The sequence below is a fragment of the Rhynchophorus ferrugineus genome, unplaced genomic scaffold, assembly GCF_030347505.1.
Source record: "Rhynchophorus ferrugineus isolate W39M unplaced genomic scaffold, kcgeb_rfMv2 rfM1, whole genome shotgun sequence".
NCBI lineage: Eukaryota > Metazoa > Arthropoda > Insecta > Coleoptera > Curculionidae > Rhynchophorus > Rhynchophorus ferrugineus.
This window is the reverse complement of record NW_027472580.1, coordinates 45496023-45515954: the sequence shown is the minus strand read 5'-3', so window position 1 is coordinate 45515954 and position 19932 is coordinate 45496023. Positions and strand designations below refer to the sequence as shown.

Below are 19932 nucleotides of genomic sequence, written 5' to 3'. Positions count from 1 at the left end.
TTGGTTCTACTAGTTTCATTCGACTGATTTTTAACGTTCTGGCTTTGTCGTCCTAGCCGCAACCTTGACAATAATGTACCCAATTTATGCTTACATAGATTTGTATGTAAAATATATTATATATATTATACAAGATTGTTAATGTAATAGGTTAAAAATATTAAAATTGAGAATGATGAGTAGTAAAATACTTTTGACTGTTTTTATGGTAATAATAGATAATATTTCGATTACTCTCTCGACTTTTGTTAAAATTATTTCCGTTCAATAATAAATAAAGCATTGACTTTATTTAAACAAAGTTAGAGTAGCTATTGTGTGATAATTTTTAATTATGTCATGGATTAGTTTTTTTCTATGATTATATATGATTCATAGGTATATGTATAATTTTTATTTAGTATTTATGGTTATTGCACATCTTTAGTTTTTGAGTTTTTTTTAAAAATTCTATTGTATTGTTTATATTTATTATAGTATATTATTTAAAAATGGAAATTAACATATTAAAATACGATAAAATATTTGTAGGGTATTATTCCATTCCATAGAAAAATTCTATTCGTTTTTACAGATCCACAGAACATTCAAACGTAAAAGTAATTCTATTTCTTTTAAAATGAAATTATTAATTGGATGTCAATAGTATTTAGTAATTATTTATTTCCTTTTCTTTTTTAAAGTTAGTACGTAAAGGAATATATACATCTCCGTCTCGCTTATACTGCCCTTAAAAAATATAAGCACATATAAAATTAACTGCTCCAAGCAATTATCTCCGTCCTTTCTTCTTTCGCAATTTATACAGGAAAGGATTTGTATATCTTCGTCTGATATCACGAATTGAAAAATGAAAACAGCCGAACCGTGCATTTGACTGAAAATAATAATTACTATTTGCGACTGTTTTGCGACTATCTACTGTTTTGGCTGTTTTCAGTCGATTGTTCCCAACACTGGTTATTAATAAATAAAGGTTTAATTTTAACTATGTACTTTTCGTAACATATATATTGTATTTGGTTATGATATTAAGCGTAAATATAAATAAGTCGGTTAAATGCATTAAATGTAGGTCACTGAGTGTAATTCTTGCCATGTATTAGTTGCTAAACCCAAAACGCATTATGTGCAAATCATGTTTAAATATTTATTGGTAGCTCGAAAAAAACAGTCAGCTAGAAAATATTGCATATGCAGTAAAATATATACAGCTGAATGCACAGTTCGAATAGCAAAAAATATATAAATCATGTCACGGAACGCAGTATTTAAACTTGACCTTTGATGACCTTTCGTCTATTGAATTTATGTAATAATAAAGCTCATTCATTTGTATTCTGTCGTCTCGCTCAGCTACCGTTTAGATGGACGTACCGTCATTCCCCTGGTCCCTCACTTCCGTCCTGTACTCTGTTGTGCCTATGATTGTTGCATACTTTTTGGCCTTGTGTAGATTAATTTATTTCGTATTGATACTAATCATAATCAATGTACGCTTCCTGTCATGCATGTTTTGATGTTTGTGAGATAGAAATAAAGTTTTTACTTTAAAAAGTACACTTTTGAGTTTTACAAGTAGTAGGTGGGGTTTTAGAACCTTTACGTAATTCTAATTCTTGAAAAAATTCAAAATTGTTTTATTGATACAAGGACTATGATTTAATTTGTGGTACTTTAGAAAAAAAAATGTTCATTATTATTTTCCAATTTATATATTCATGAGATAGAGTTATCCAGTAAGATCAAATAGCAGTGATTCCTACAATCGGTTTCCATGGATTTTATAATTTTAATGGTCGTTCTCATGATATAAAATATCTCTGTCTTGTTTTTACTTATGTAATAAAAGGAGCCTATTTCTTTTAATGCTTTCGGTAAACGGTCACTTAAAATAAATCATTGTACGAAACCTCCATTCACTAGTTCCTATATTGCGAAAAAATTACGTCGGGGTCACCACTTTGAGGGTATAAGGCGCGGTGTATGGAGGTACACGAAAATAAAACGGTGATGGTGACGTGATGTATTATTTATTAACTTTATATAAATACAGAAGATATATAATAAATAGAGATGGCAGCGCAGTGTTACCTGAAGAAACGCTCGGGCAGCACACTGATTACCTTTCAATAATATCCGAGATCAACTTCTCGGGGTTACCAGATCTTCGTTATCGTCTACTGGCCGTCGCTGCTAGTACCCTGCACTTGTTCAACATCTGAGATAATTTTTCTGTGTATTTTGTAGGCCGTTTTTGAGTGATCTCAAATTCGACAAGCCTCAATTTTTTTCATTATTCATTTTTGAGCACTAACAGACAACTCAATAAGTTTTGCAATGTAATTAAGAAAACATTTATACATTCGATCTTACTTTTAAAAGGCAATCTCTTTCAAAAGAACGATTTGTTTTTAATAGCCTTGGTTGTCTTTAAGAGGTAGTTCCCATTCAGCTGGCAATTTTTATCAGCCGATGTACAAACTTTTTATTTCGCTTGTAGAGCTCCATTCTCTGAAGTTTTAAAGTATGTTGTTATTGGTCCAGTGTAGAACAATCGTTGTTACACTTCGAAAACAACGTAAGAATGATCAAAAGTTTGTGAGGAGTTGTGAGATGTCTGTGTCAGATAAATGTGTTTGGTACCTCATGAAACCTGGGTCTTGAAGGTTTGCGAGAATTATTTTTGGGGATCTCTTTATGTTGTAATAACTGCCCATTTTATATGACCATCATCTATCATCGATGTTTGTATAACTGAGTTTAAATTTAACATAACATTTATCAAAATACTGTTTAGTTTTGCCAGTGGTTTTTCATCAAAAAATAATATTTAATTAAATCACAAAACCCTTTTTACAACAACAAAATAACACAACAACAACAACTAACAACTAACTAACAAATATAACAACTAACAAATATAATAACGTTGAATTATAATATGAATTTTTATTTATAAGTCATGAGAGTTTTTAACTAATGGATATCTTTTGAGGCGTATAGAAAATTTGTAACGACACTTGTGTGGCCAGTGTGCACGGTGGCCCTCTGGTAGTGGTAGAATTCTTCTTTGATTTTTTTAATTAATGTTGAAAAGAAAACTATAATATTATTTAAAAATTATTAAAAAGTTAGTTGATAATTCGACTCATTCGTGGTTAATATATGCTGTTTATATTTTGATAGAATAGTATAATTAAACCTAAATATTATTTGGTATTAATATACTTTACTTATTAATATACCGTACTTTGGTATTAATATATTTATAAAAGGTTGATATATGTGTACTTCAGGACCTCCTTAAAATGAATGTACTCTTGTAATATGTTAATAAATACCTCTATATATTGAACTAATATGTACAATACACGTGTCTGCAGCATAATATAGAAATTACATAGCTCCAAAGAATTATATGTTGGAGTATTGCTATTATCGACTTAGTTTTTTTTGCATCTTGGATACGTTTTATACAATTTTAATTTACAAATAAATTTATTACCATCGTTTGCTTTTACTTACATCAGTTTGTAAGACGAGAGCGGGATGAATAAATTAATATTAAATAAGACTGCTTAATCTGAAGTTAAGAGTGGCACTTATACTTGTATACTATACAAGTTCGTATCGTTGGGTTCGCTTCAATATTCTGATTTCCTGAGCGTTTTCTAGTAGTACGAGAGTTAGCGACGTAGAGGAAACAAGAATTCCAGGTAAGCTAATCTTTTGACATTTGATCTCTTTCACTGTCTCGGTCAGGTCAGAGGGTTGCGTTTACCAGTGCTCACCGTATATGTACAGGTAAAAATACTCAATTTTTAAATTAATTAACAATGGATAATTTTTTTAATGGCTTTTGACAAGCTTAACAAAAATATTTAATTCATTGCCAGACATTTTTATGATTGTATATAATGTGCCAGACTTTACTGTTTATTTATCAAAAAAATGTCATATTATTTCAGTATCGCTGTAATTTTTATATGATATTATTTAAGTGTCAAAATATGTAAAATTAATATGCCAGACAATAGTTCTATTGTTAAATAATAAGGAACACTGATTAAGTCCGGAATATAAAAATGGTATGTTAAAAAGAGTAATCCTACTGGCAAGTGTCGGCCGCCGAGAAAAATATCGATATTTTGATATATCGATATTTTAAAAAATATCTATATATCGATTTCGATATTTAAAAAAAAATCGATATATTGATATTGATATGATATATCGGAGAATAAAAATTATTGATATTTTTTTTCAAAATATATATGGATATTTTTATTATACCCTTACAATTAAGTACCAGAATTACACCAGACCTTAATTAAGTATTACCAATTTAAAAAGTGTATTAAAGTAGTTTTTGTTTATTTTAAAGAAATATAGTTAATTTTTTTAGGAAAATATTGAAAAATATTGCGATATATGTTAAGCCTATCAAAACTTATTAAAATAAATTATCCATTCTTAATTAATTTAAAAATTGGGTATTTTACCTAGTAGTTAGTTTACAGGTACGATGGTAAACGCAATCCCTACCGTCAGCCAAAGGGGCCGGGTACTGACCGAGAGAGTGAAAGAGGTGATATGCCAAAAGATCAGTTTACCTGAAATTCTCTCTCAAAAACGTGGCTAGCTCTTGGACTATAGTAGCAGTATTACTTACACGATGCTGCGATTTAACATCTAAAGATCATCTAAATCTAAAGGAAGAATTTTCTATAACTTTATATATCCATTTGATTTTGAGGTGAAATTTTACGCGGATTACTTAATTAATCGAAGTATTATCCTTTAATAAATCGATCCCTTTAATCTTAGCCATTCAATAATAAATGAAGCATTTACTTCATTTAAAAAAACTCAGTAGTTAATTTAGTAGTTATTGTGCGATCATTTTTAATTATATCATGGATTAGTTTTTTTCTATGAGTAGATATATGTTTAATTTTTATTTAGTACTAGCTGACCCGACAGACTTCGTCCTGTCAAAAAGATTTGTAATGTGGCAGTTTTTGTGCCTACGTATTTTAAAAAATTCTAAACCATCACCCTGGTGATAGGGCGTTGTGAATAAAAAATAATTAAATAAAACATATATAAGGATTGAAAAGTAAGTAATCGCTTTATTGTTAATCATGTGAATCATAATTATTATTATTATTATCATTGTAGTGCTTTGTGGTATACGATGTTTTTTGTTTGATTACCTGGCGCATAGATAAACAAATCTGATGGTTTTCCAACATGGGAACAGGCAACATACAATTGACCATGTGAGAAACATGGGTTTTCTAGATTAATACCACAAACACTTAATGATTGCCCCTGGGACTTGTTTATAGTCATAGCAAAAGCAAGCCGCACTGGAAACTGTAGTCGTTTAAACTCAAATGGCACATCAGTCGGAATCATTGGGATGCGCGGTATGAGAACATCTTCTCCTTTATACTTTCCTTTGAGTATAGTTGCTTCTATCACATTGTTTAGTAATTTTTTTATCGCTAACCGTGTACCGTTGCAAAGACGCGGTTGGTTGATATTTCGCAACATTATAACCACCGATCCAACCTTTAATTGAAGATTGTGAGGTGGCAATCCTGGCAAATCCAGCGAGTTTAAAAATTCCGGTGGATAGTTGACTACATCATCTTGATTAGTAGCCGAATCAACTGATTTATATATCCTCAATTCGCCTGTAATTTGTTCTTGAATTTTGAAATTTAATTCATTTACATCTATGTTTTTTGCAGCCATAGCTCGTTCGCTCAACCAATCATGGTTTCTGTAATTTTGAGAAACATCTGGAAACACCTTCTGAATAAGTTCATCTTTTGATCGAGTTAACTGACAAAAACTTTGAGGAAAGTTAATGCAGCCAGTCAACATGTCTATAGGAAATTTGCCATTACCAATGTCAATGAGTTGTTTAGAGAATATGTTTCCAGATTGGTCATTTTGCAACTCGACACGCATATTCTTGCTTAAATGAAGTACTTTGACATGTTTCCACAAATTGGAGGACTTTAGACATGCATTGAGTTCATCAGCTGGCGTTGATCGTGGAATCACTGGCAATGTTTGACGAAAATCTCCTGCTAATAAAATCATTGCACCACCAAATCGGTTATTATTGCTACGTAGATCTTTTAAGGTTCTGTCTAAAGCCTCCAAAGATTTTTTATGTGCCATCGTGCATTCATACCAAACAATCAATTTACATTGCTGCAAAACCTTTGCCATTGCAGAGTTCTTCGAAACGTTGCAGGTTGGAGTTTCATTGCTTTGCATATTTAATGGCAATTTTGCTGTGCTGAATGGGCTGTTCGACCACCTTCAAGTAAAGTTGCTGCGATTCCCGACGAAGCGAGTGCAAGTGCAATTTTATTTTGTGAGCGATTTGTTGCTAATATTAATGAAATCAAAAAAGTTTTTCCTGTACCACCAGGTGCATCTAAGAAGTAAATCCCTCCATTTTCATCATTTGTTACTTTCATAAGAGTTTCAAATACATACTTCTGTTGTTCATTTAACAGTGGAAGATTTGTTTGAATTAATTCTTTCAAAGCGTTGAGATCATACAGTCTTTCTCGATGCAACTCTTGGTTAAAAGCGTCATGCATTGGACGATTGGGCGCGGTCAGGCCTAATTGAATTAATAGTTTGTTTGACATTATCAAGCACATGTCCTCAATTGAAATCAATGCTTCATTGTAAATTTCTTCACTGATTTGTATATTTGGATTTCCCATTCTATTCCGTATTTGATACAAAATATCATCACACATATAATCTTTGTACTTCATCCACAAATCAATTGGGTTTGATGGGAAGCATGTAGATATGATTATAGAAAACAATGTTCGTATTTGATGAGCGTGTGATGATATTACAGCATCATTGAGAGTTTGATCCCAATGAGCGTCATTTTCAAGCAATTGCAAACGTTGACAGGCTTCTCTGTAGGATCCACACAATTCACCATCAACAGTTCGTAACTGTTGGAATGATGTTGGGCCACGTACATTGACTAATAGCAGTCGTAAATAAAAACATTCATCATTGCTTGGATGTACTGAATAAATCCGGCCAATCGCATCGGTGGAATATACATCTGTATATCCTGGAACTGGTTTTCCTTGTTTCCGTCGTATAAATCTCCTTGAGGATTGATTCCAGGTATAATGCCAAAATACATTTCAGAATATAGCAATGTTTGTGCGAAATCATCGTTTTGGCATGTCTCAAAAAAACTGGTTAATGTAGTAGATGGTGGCTGAGCAGCTCTTTGTACTGCGTTCTGTGCTGTAAAATACACTCTTTGTCCATTTTCTAAATGCACAGCTAAGTGAACAACAGAAGGGTGTCTCTCATGAATAGGAAAAGAAAATATTCGCCAAACTGCTTCATTACTACTGACATAGCGGCCCATTTGGTATTGGGTAACTTCATCATTAGAATTCTCTGCACCAATTCCAATCACAGCCATATCACTCCCTTTGGTTACATATTTGCAAATGTATTTAATCGATTTCACTGAATGGCAAGATTCAACGTTGATGTGTGCCTTGAATGTCTTTGATAAAATGGGTGAATATGGAACAATCCAACGATTATCTATTTCAATATCTTGTTGATTTAATTTGACAATTGTTGATTTTCCATTGTTTGCTGTCGATCTGCGACGATACAATGGATAACCGTCATTACCAGTAATTGTTTCCGATATTAATGTCCGTGGATATCGTTTTGAACATTTACCATCCATCATACACGGTGAATTTTGATTAAGAGTTCCACAGGGACCATGTATCATGTTTTTGATAACTACCTCATGCAATCCAGGATCTACTTGTACATTAGGGATTTCAGCTGATATCACTGCATCAACTTCATTTGGCCTTATCTTTTCAATCAACCAAATCAAAATGTGTGCATGTGGCAATCCTCGTTTCTGCCACTCCACAGAATACATCCAGCAGCGTGTCTCACCAAACACATTATGTTTTACGATGAAATTCATTAAAGATTTCAACTTTTGTCTAAAGACTCTGGCTGTAATATCATGACGATCAGTGGGTGATTGCCCAGGGAATAACTCCTGCTTAATTTCTATCCATTGCGGATTGCATGTAAATGTGATGAACAAATCTGCTGTACCATAATGACGAACATACGACATGGCATCTTGAGCATATTCGTGCATATGCCGAGGCCTTCCGATGTATGTTGCTGGAAGAATAGTCATCCGACCGACATTCTGTGCATTTCCATCAGTATTAATCGCATCTCGAAGGTGAATATACTCTTCAGATCGGAGTTTGGTTTGATTCAACCTGATGAATGTTAATCTCTCCGTTTCAATTTTAACATACATGCCAACAACATATTTGTGATATAATCGCCGACATTTCAATATGTGATTATCTTCATTTTCCCGAATCATTAGGCGGTATGAATAATAGTTCATTGAACTGACTTTTTTGTTGGTTTCAGAACCTGTAAACAGATTTTGTTTTAATAACATTCAAATACATAATATAGTGACTGAGATATTATCGCCATAGCTAAACTAATATTTTAGTTACCTGTAATGGGATTTATCATTTTTATTGATAAATCGTAGCCATCTTCACCTTGCCAAAATATAATGGGATATTGCAGTGCATCATATGAGCGGTGTGTTTCCTTTATACGTTGTAATTGATCATTCCGACGATGTAAAACAATATCACGGGATTCCAAATTTTCTCCAACTACAACGATAGCAACTTCATCAATAGTTGGTGCATTAAAACGTCTTGTATGTTGACCTGCAGGTGTTTTATCAGCTCTGATTACAATTTTGTGATTATCGGATGGCATCAGATCCAGGGCAGTTTTAAACAATATAATCAATTGATTGTGTTGATGAAATAAAGTTTGTAATTGTTCTACAATAGACCTCTTTACTAAATTGTTATGTGCACAACGCAGATCAATTTCTTGTGGTGAATTGCCCATAAAATAAATTTGCAGGAATTTGTTGTCGCTATCTGACACTGGTAACAGTGAACCTGCTCTGTGATATATTTGCCCTTGTATCTGTAAATAAAAAAAATATTATGGTGTGGTATAAATTAATGGATTGTCAGTGATCAAACTTAAATAATATTTGATCTTAAAAAGTATATATTTAGTTTTAACTAATATCTATCAAATATAAAATATAATAAAAGTGTCACTGAAACTGAATCACCATATAATATGATGACTAAGTGATATATTTCGTAATGATTAAGAAATTGAAGATTAGTAACACATCTTAACTTTGGTGACAGAAAATTTTGCTCGCTAAAATAATTATGAGTAACTGCTATAAGACATACCTTGAAAGTTGGCATAAAATTTTCCCGAACTGCATTTGTTGCCCCAAATGAAGTCATTTGAAAGCAATTGTTATATTGTTGGATATGTGTCAAAAAGTGTTTAGAATCTGTTCCTATTCCTGAAACCAATGAGTACAATGGTTCTGGTGGTGGATCCAATGGTATCAATTTCACTTTACCATTTGCGCAACACAATCCATTGGCTTCGTTTTTGTATTTTAATGCCTTACAGTGTGAGCAAACCAAGTTGATAGAACCAATAACAACACATTGGTAGTTACTGTAGTCAATTGACACATCGTAACTGAAAGCAGCTCGACTCAAACTTGCGCGATTATTAGTTGAATGTCGCGCTCGCGCTTCACGCGTTTTGATATCCGAATTCTTTCACGTTCATTTCCGTCGTCACGTTCTTGTGCAGTACGATTAGATCGGTAATTAGCTTGATTTATAGCATTTCTGGTTCTTCTACCTAAATTGCTTCGTCTTATAGGAGGCATATCAAATATAAATTATTTTTTCACTAATCACGAACTAAACAAACACTAACTAACTAAACACTCTGCACAAAACACGATATATGAATTTGTTTCGTGTATCAGTTGACAATTCATCTGTCATCTGTCAAAAGTCATCTGTAACAGACAACTTTTTTTTTAAATGTGATATGACTTGAACTCAAATCCTTTTAAGCCGTACGAATTGTTTTATTTATTTAAAATTTGGATATTAAAATTAATAAAACACTGTTGTAACGCGATTTTTGTTTGACTGATGTAATGACGTGGAAACTGATGCATTTTATCTCTCGTGCCGAAACTAATACAAAAGAAACACGAGTTTCGGAACGCGACATTAAACTCCTCCAACTATGTATTCTGTGCTCCAACGCACACACGCACATTGTTTTGATATATATGATCTTTGACGTTAGGAACACACCTACATTGCTTAGACAACAGTGAGTGCTTGTAATTTAATATAAACTTTATACCATAGCAATAAAGCTCAAATTGACTACGTTTTAGTTACAAATCATTTGTATGGGAAAAAGAAAAGGGCTATTTTTAGGGTTTTCCAGCAATAATTCTAATTTTTCTCGCCGTAAAAACCATCCTTGAACTTCAGCGAACATTTTAAAAAAAGATTTGGCCAAATTGGTCCAGGCGTTGTTGAGTTATGCGCTTACCAACACATTTTGCGATTCATTTTTATATATAAGATTTATAGTTATTGTACATCTTTAGTTTTTAGGTTTTGTTTGTGTTCTATTGTATTGTCTTTATTAATTATAGTATATTATTTAAAAATATCAATTTATATATTAAAATACGCTAAAACATTTGTGGGGTATTATTTCATTCCGTAGAAAAAATCCATTCCTTTTTACAGATCCACAGAACATTCAAATATGTGAAATTCAAATGAAATTATTAATTGCATGTTAATTCAGTAATTATTTTTTCCTTTTCTTTTTTAAAGTTAGTACGTGAAGGAATATACATCTCCGTCTTACTTATACTACCATTGGAAAATATAAACAAATATAAAATTAACTGCTCCGTGCAATTATCTTTCCTCTCTCACAATTTGTATAAGAAAGGTTTCGTACATCTTACGTCTGACATCACGATTGGAAAAAGCGGTCGAACCGTGCATTTGACTGAAAATAGTAATTACCATTTTCTGTCGTTAGTTTTTTGACTATCGATTATTTTGTGATTATCGATTGTTTAACTGTTTTCAGTCGACAGTTCCCATCGCTAATATATACTAGGAACATTTTTTTTGTGATATATCCTTCTTTATGTCAATCAATACCGATATACAATCGATTAGAAGAAACATTATTGGGATGTTTTATATTACATTTGCTGGTTACGTTCAAACGGCATTTTCTTTAAGGAAATCAAATTGGTTACCGTATTATGCGCATTTTCCAGTCCGCTTAAATTCGATTTTAACGATGATTTCTTATTTTCCGACAGGAATCATCGTACCGGAAAAATATAAAAATATTTTTGAGTACCCCTCGACATCTTGATACGACTTAAATGGATCAAGATCTATTTTCCAACAAGCCAGGGATCAGCGGAAAAGCTAAATTGTGTTGTTGACAGTCCTCTTTAAATGTCCCGTATCATTTTTAAGAATCAATCAATCGTGTGAGCGAATTATTGATTATAAACTACATAATAGTTGGAAGTAGGAAATACTTTTTGTAATGTAGTTTGTTTTTTTTACCAATTGTTTATCCATAATTAATACGCTAACTTTTATATCTCTTTTATAGTTTTCAATTATTTTAATATTATTATTTATATTTTTACTATAATATTATTGTATCGGATTGACCTGTATCAAATTTATTAGAATTTATAGTGTATTGTTAATAAATTCTAAGTGTTCGAATTTTGATAAATATACGGTTTTCCTCATACTGTTGCGATAGTCGCATGTTCGAATCCTCTTGGGGCATGATCGTAAATGTATGTTTGTGAATTATGAATTCTGTCTAAATGACCATAGCGTAAAATTCGACAAGGAATATGATTCCAATAATGTCATTAAGCAGGTGGGTAAAACCGGATGTCTTCTGGGATGATTCTTCAAGTTGGTCACTCGGCAGTCGGTAGTCTTAATGAGCAATCGTTTTTCTACAATCCCTATGCCCTCGGATATAATCAGAATTATCTTTTGGCTATGATCGTGTATTCCGCCAATTACTTTTTATGCCAAATGGCCAGCATTTAGACGCTTATTCGAAAGGTGTAGATCGTTGAGGGTATATTTCTAATAATAAAAGTTGTCTACTGTTGTTTCATTATTTTTTCTATGTTCATTATTATTTGTTGCGTGCATGCTAGTAGGTATTAGATTAGTGACTGAATATTAATCATGTTTGAAGAAGGAAAGACGAGTATTTTTAAATTAACCACTTGGTTAGTTGAAATTTAATTAAAAAATATGAAAATTTTATTGAAGAATGTTGATGAACAATTTTTTAGAGTATTTGGGGCTAACCTTGTCTTTTATATCAGTTATGAAAGTTGTAAAAATAATTTATTGGTAGAATTAGGTAGTAAATGGAGGTTTTATATAGTAAAAAATCAAGACAATGAATTTGAAGGTTGTTGCAAAGGTAATATATCAATCTGATTTTTTAAAAATATGTTTGATAGTCTTTGATTTATAGGCATTGATATAGTTCAACAATTAGAGTAGTATATAAACATTCCATTTTTGTGGTAATAACATAAATAAATTGATCATAAAAGACATGAAGACCCATAAATTTGTCAAATCGTAAACATAGATGGAATTGGATTAAAGTGATATGTTTGTAGACTTGGAATATGGGTATATTTTGTAGTAACCTACTCAAGATTATCATAATACTTATTCCGTTCACTGAAATCAAGCCTAGCACTAATGCTGGAGATACCATTTTTTATCTGTAAGACGCATAATGTAAATATTTAAGAACTTTTGCTTACATACCTTATTACTTTTCCTGCCTTTTTCTTCTTCAGATTCATGAATGTTAGCCTTGCATAAATAGTGACATTAAATAAATTATAATATGTAATTACTAACACCTAAGTTGTTTCCAATTTGGTTGTTAGAATTACTATACAAGAATATTTTTAGTTCTATCTAATCTATAAAAGTAACTGAATTATTAGTCAATATATTCACTGTATCAAACATCAACTCATTACCTTTTTTTTAAATAAGGCATGATTTCTTCTGCCTTTCTTCCACTTTTCTGCCTTGAGAGTAGTAGCCGTTAGATCATTAGGGTGTCTTTGATAATATTATATGTTTTTTCTGATACGATTTAAATCGACTCTTGTCAAAACATTTATCTTTTTAAGATTATTATTCTCCACTACTCTCTGACAAAACCACATTCTGCAAAATTCAAAAAAAGTTTTATACTTGCAGCCAATCGATCCTTGATTTTATTCTCTTCGACTTTTGTCACTCTTTTGTAACCATTTTCATCTTTATGCTCCACATGTGTCTCAATATATTCAACGGATACTTCACCTAAAATAGGTGTTATTACTAAAAGATACATTAAATTTAGTTCTAATTGTTACCAGTGATTGCAATTTTTGCTATTATTCTTGATCGACAAACTCCATTAATGAATTGACTACCTCGAGCTGGTTGCTGACGTACTGCGAATGTTTTTTCATAACCTTAGTTGAAATAATGGATAATTCCGACGAATATGTTTTCTTGCGGAACTAACACAGTAAATTCTCTCTATAAAGCTAATATTTAAATGTAATATTTATTTCAATAAATGTATTCAAAATAATTAAAATAAAATCAATAAAAAATCAAAAGGTACTTATTTTAGGACTTCCTGTTTTAAACCAATTGTTATAGCTTTTATTATTAAAAATATGCCCTCAGAGATCTACACCACTAGGATGCAGGGAGTACAACAGGATCATTTCCGAATGCTGATTCCGTTTTTTCCGAACGAATAGGGTCAGCAGAACAACGAATCCTATCTTAATGTCGAGGACCGTGGTTCGGAGCCAACTTTAACCAGTAAGTCCAGTCCAGATAAACCTTATATGGTAAAAAAACATTTCTTGGAAATAAACATATGTGATAACTTTGTCTGACATGATGAAGTTGGTGTTGGTGGAGTTTCGTCTCATTTGCATTAGATCTAATATTGTTATAATGTAGGCTATAAACTATAGTCCATATTAACTGTTGCTGCAGTTAGTTCTAAAATACAATATTACAAACAAAAACACTTTATGATTGTGTAGTTGTTCACCTATCTTTCGAAAACTCTTTATAAAACTTCGTTGATATTTTAAATCTCTTTTTCTGACTGTTATTACGAATATAATCATTTGAAAAATTATTTTAAGACTTATTTTCATACCTTTTTGTTTTCAACTGTAACAGAAAAAAATCGCGACTCCTAAAAAGTTCTCACAATGGTCTGTTATGTACGTGAGAACATTGCGCAAATTTAAACTAATTGTTTCGGAATCTGTTTTCAGAACGAAAAAAAAAGGTTTTAACATAGATAACGAGCGTACATGACGAGAGTTTGTAGCTAAAACACAGCATAATTTGAAATAGAAAATCGTTTTGCGTACGTATATTTTTAGTAGAATATTTGAAATATTCATGTTTTTAATTTTTTTTCATATTACATTGATTTAATTTGTAGAATAGTTTTAAGCAATTCGGAATATATAGACATGTTTTTTCTAATATTGTTAATAATTATTAACCGAACATAATTATTATTTGTTTAAGTTTGGCTAAGAGTTTGGCTCGCCGACAATAACGCACTGGGATTGACTCTCCCTGAGGCTAAAAGTATTTTTTTAAGTTCATAAAATAAAACAAAAGATAATGTTCGTTAATCCTTAAATTTTATGTTTGAAACAGTATTAAAACGGATGAATTGAGTGATTAAAAAATTATTAAACAAAGTTATTTAATTTTAAACAGTTTTATTTAAGAATTTGTGTTACTTTCGGTTTTCCTATATTGTTACAATAATAAAAGAGTTATGGCAAGTTTGGATAAAAAACGATTAGGAATAGTATGGTCACGTAAATTATATTTTATATATTTTGCAGAGACAAACCCGACACATGTGAAATTTTTATCTCAACATAGATTAACAAAATTCAAGAATAACAACAATCGGCTGTTTTCTTTGCTTACAACATATCTAGATTTTCCAAATCAGCTTTTTATTTAATGTCATATCTGGTAAAGAAAAAGAAAAAAAATGTTCTTGCTTAATGACTTTTATTAATTGATCTAGTTCTGGAGACATATTATATCCTTGTAGTAGAGATAATTCCAAAGATTTTAAAGATTTTTCTGTCAATTTTAATGTTTTTGACTTCTGATTAATTTCAGGTTTAGTTAGTTTTAGTTTAATACATTTCTTAACAAAAGAATAACCGAATACTGCAGATCATAAATACTAATTAATTAATTTTGCATCAAGAGTTGAAATAAATGTTGCATAGAATATTCACAGTTATAAAATAGTTTCATAGAGTTTTAATTCGCCATTTGTTTTTGAGTTGAAATGAAAACCATAAACCAATAAGATGAGTTCTCTACAAGGCCGGTATCGACGAGTAAAATAAATGTTTTATTAAAAATGTAATTACACACATTTTTTATTCAACTTGGTGTAATTATTGTTTTTGTGATATATACTCTAAGTAAAAAATATGGATAAAAGATAATGACTGGCAGAAGTTAAAATTGAACTAACTACATAATTTACATCGATGGAAGACATAGGACAAACAGAAAAAATTATGAATTATTAACAGTGCATTTGTAAACATTTTAAAGCATTGATAAATATTAAGGTGTTTAATGAATCATGCAGTAAGATATAACTATATAACATTTTATTCTTTGAGCCTTGTATCAATTATTTTGATTATTTACTTTACAGAAGTTTTGGAAATTGCTAATTTAATTATTGGAAATGCATTCATTTAATATACATTTCTAACTGGTAAACAATAAATTATCTAATTATGTTTATTATTGTTTTAATATATATGCTAAAGTCAAATATCAATTTGAGAATTGTTTTAATTATATATTCGTTGTTTTAATATATAAACATGTATTACTTCAGTTAATTTATTATTCCATACATATGTTTATAATATAAAAGTAAAGGAAGATCATGTATATGTGATGCTCTGAAGTTGTCAACATACAGTTCTAAAAATAATCTTGGTTGTGATTATTAATCTTACTTATGATACTTACTTATAATCTTACTTTTTATAATGTATAGTGGTGTAGTAATATACACTTATTAACACTTTGTTGATTATTGAAAGTTAATGGAAATTATATGTAATTAAAAGCAATTTAAGGAATGTTAGTGAGTATTAAGTCTTGAGATAGTTTGTATATATTTTAATATATTTTAATATACAGACATTTATTATTAATGTTATGCCTCAAATAAATTTGTTATCTTATATTGAAAATACTGTGAAAACAAGTTTGGTAACATATCATTTTTAAATTAGTCCTTTAAACCTATTATGAGATTAACATGATTAATTTAATACATTGTGGTCGAATTTCGACCACAGTAACTAGTTAATATAATTTGTTGTAAGGAAAATTATAATCAGCCCAATAATTCTTCAATTTCCCTGTAGTCCTGTAAATTGGCCTGATTAATTTCTAATATTATTGGGTTTCTAAATAAGTGAAAAAATTCGAAATTACTTTTTTCCCACCTATATATACCAGAAATTGTCTGATAAGAAGCTAACGCTTGCACAATGGGATTGACTCTACAAGAGACGCATGGAGTGTTCTATACACCATTAGCGATTATTTTTTATATATTGCGGGAATTTATTGAAAAGCAAGAACAAAAAAATATGCGCCCTCTGGCGTCGCCCGTCACAATACCGCACCAGATCCGATACGATATTAAGCGGTTATCGCGAACAAAAAGGTGCAAACTCGCTCTTGCTGCTTGTTGTTTCGACGTCTATCTCTTCCGCTTCTTTGAGTCTTTTGTAAGGGTTATAGAGTGGCTCGATTTTTTATAGGTTTTGGGGGTTTAGGGTTTGTGACGACATCGGTCTTATCACCGGATTTATCCGGTTTGTTTTATGTCATTAGCGATTATGTCGATGTAGAGGGTTAATTAATTTGTTAAGATTAGCGCAAATGTTTTTGTTCATCAACTTTCTTTGTCCATTTTTTCCGGAAACCTTTAACGCGTAAATATTGTTACTATAAGGGATTTTTCATAAATCTTCAGAAAATTCAAGAGATGGGGTCATAGAATCAAATAAAAATGGTCTCTTTAGGGCATCACGTATTCACCTACACTAAGTTCAAAGGTTGGCAACGTTGGTGGATTGGCATGGCTATAAAAGACCACCACGACGACATCTCGTTCTCTTCCAATCTCCCAGAAAGCGACTCTGCATAAAATATTGGTCCGTCCAGTCTGCCTCAACGGAGCACAGATATGTGTCTGAGAGACAACTTGAACTACTATAAGTGTTCCAATCCAAAAAAGTCCGCCCGGTACTCAATGCCCCATGGTTTATGAGGAACGTCAACACACACCTCGAATCAGGCATCCCGTTTGTGAAGAATTTCATGAACATGCTCAGTGCAAGGTTCTCCATAGGCGCCTTAGAACACGACAACACCTTGATTAAATCCCTACCCATCCACAAACCTCGGTAGTAAACCCACTACGACAATCCCAGTCGTAACCCAGGGTATTTGTTGCCCGCTAAACATTCATACCCCGAACCCGAAGCGAAATCAGCAGAAGCCCATTTGGTTCTAACTGGTCACGGAAATCATGGAAAAAGAAAAAAAACATCTCGTTCTCTTTTCTTTTCTCTATCCCATTGTAACAGTACCACTTCCACAGCGCTACCGTACTTCCTTTACCTAACCTAATATCTTGTCAATTCTCCCGTCCACCACACTGTCAACCAGTGTTTTCATTTTCCGTGCGAATTCCTTCCACAAAATAGTAGTGAGTGTTTCGATTAACAATCGCATTGACAGCCACATATTCTGACCGACCAGACGAATATTACTACAAGGTATTATGATTTCATTTTGTTTATCGATGGAAGTAGGAATCTTTTAGTTTTTATAAAAACGAAAACAGATTTTTTTAATTAATTTATTTATTAAAACATATATACAACTAACAATTAACTTTAATCTAACTTAATCTACTAACAAACAGCAACAACTAAGCTATTTTTTATTGAATTGAATTATGTCCAAACATTTGCATTTGTGGATGTCGCATCAACTCGTTAGCGTTCCACTCCGTTATTAGATTTTAGTCCCATTTTTCGTGGCCCTATTGGGGGTTTTAGACGCTTTTGCCACTATTTTAGGTTTATTTTAGAATCTGTTGCATTTTGGAGTTCTTTAATAACTTCACATCCTCGATAGTTTACAGGGCGGTTTTTTGCCAGAATGGCAGCATTTTGATGGTACATTTTCCGATTTTTTGCACGTTGATGTTAAGTTAGATTTGCGTACAAATTTGCACTGGAATATTAATTTATTACTTTTTAGTGCCTCAACGGTAAGATTTGTATTAGGGATCATATTAATATTGTATATTTTACCCACATCTTTTTTCTTTGTAAATGATACAATAAACATATCTAATTGTTCTTTTGTTTTCCATTTACGTTTAGGCGTAACATTTTGGGCTTGCAATCCTTGGTTACGTAAGTTAGTTTATTATAATGTTTATTGGTCGAAAGGATGATGATTGAAGAATGAAGGTGATGAAGGTGTCACTTTGATGCCTTTATTCTGTCTGTTTTCATAAGAATCCCATGAGTGCTTACTGGATACATTTATTTTACTCGTATCATTTTTTATAAGTTTAGTTTGGACGTGCTTAGTCCCAATTGCCTAATTAAGCATTGCATATAGTTTCTACTGATTCCTGACACCTACAACTATAATCGGTGGTTTATGGGTAGATTTTAAACAGACGGAACATTGGGTTTCAGCAATTTGGTTTCCGCTATTTTCCTTTTTTTGTTGTTGTTTTTGACTCTAATCGACCTGGTATCTTCAGCCAGATCATTTTCGCTAGGTGCTTCTGGAACTTTATGCAACATTATATTATCTGCCTCTTAATTAGAATTTACTTTCTCAGTTTCTGTTCATCGAATTCACTTGTTCTCGAAACTCAAGGATTATGTTATGCGATTGAAAAATGGAAAAAGATAATTTCAAACTGGGTTTGAAAGCTGTATCAGCGAACATATTGCATAGTACCACGTCTGATATATATGTTTCGTATGTTATATATGTTTCAATGCAGCAACTTCCAAATCGCGGCCATTCCAGCAGGCTTTTCTTTCTAGTTTTAGTTCTTGCCAACATCTCAATTTAATTTTAATTATTTCTCGAGAAGAATGAACTTTGCTCGCTGGTCGAACACACGTGTTGTATATCATTTTCATTGCAATTGTGCAGCAACAGTTTTACAACAGGTAAAATCCGACAAGGATCAACTATTCCAGTCCGGCCAGTAACCGGTCTTGGTAAAGCTGATCATCTTCTGGGGAGTTCTCTAAGTTGATAGGTGGTTTATTACCCAATGCCTTTATTCGGAGCCTATGTCAAGCAGCAGAGAGATCGAGTCTAGTTAAATATTATTTGGTAAAAAAGAGAATTTAAAATATAATGAAAACCAAATTTATCAAAAATTTAGGAATTTCTTAATCGGTAATAAGGTCATATTTTATGAAACAATATTTCTCTAAATAGAAGTTAATTTGATGTAGAAATATATTCTTTACAGTTTTTTAAATTTTTTTGTAAAAAGTTATTACTTATTGAATAATTTTCGTCGTAATACTTCCTTTACGGAAATATTAATTAAGTAATGAATTAGTATTTGTTTTTCTATCATATGCTATTATTTATTGATATTAACTATTCATATTGTTAAATATAATAGTTGTTCATCTATATTAAATTTGGCAGA

At 31.5% G+C, this 19932-nt stretch overlaps 2 protein-coding genes across 3 annotated transcripts in view; one reads left to right on the top strand and one right to left on the bottom strand.

The window, feature by feature from the left end:
- LOC143203609 (uncharacterized) overlaps positions 1–9589 on the bottom strand; it is a 68495-nt gene extending 58906 nt beyond the window's left edge. Inside the window, exons 1-3 of the mRNA XM_076415872.1 lie at positions 9378–9589; positions 8598–9093; positions 8187–8508 (exon numbers count right to left, since the gene is read on the bottom strand). Of these exons, the coding sequence (XP_076271987.1) occupies positions 8187–8508; positions 8598–9093; positions 9378–9434 (875 nt within the window). The 5' untranslated portion in view covers positions 9435–9589. The remainder of the gene's footprint in view (positions 1–8186; positions 8509–8597; positions 9094–9377) is intronic.
- LOC143206852 (extracellular serine/threonine protein CG31145) overlaps positions 1–19932 on the top strand; it is a 558035-nt gene that overhangs the window by 50917 nt on the left and 487186 nt on the right. The window lies entirely within an intron of this gene.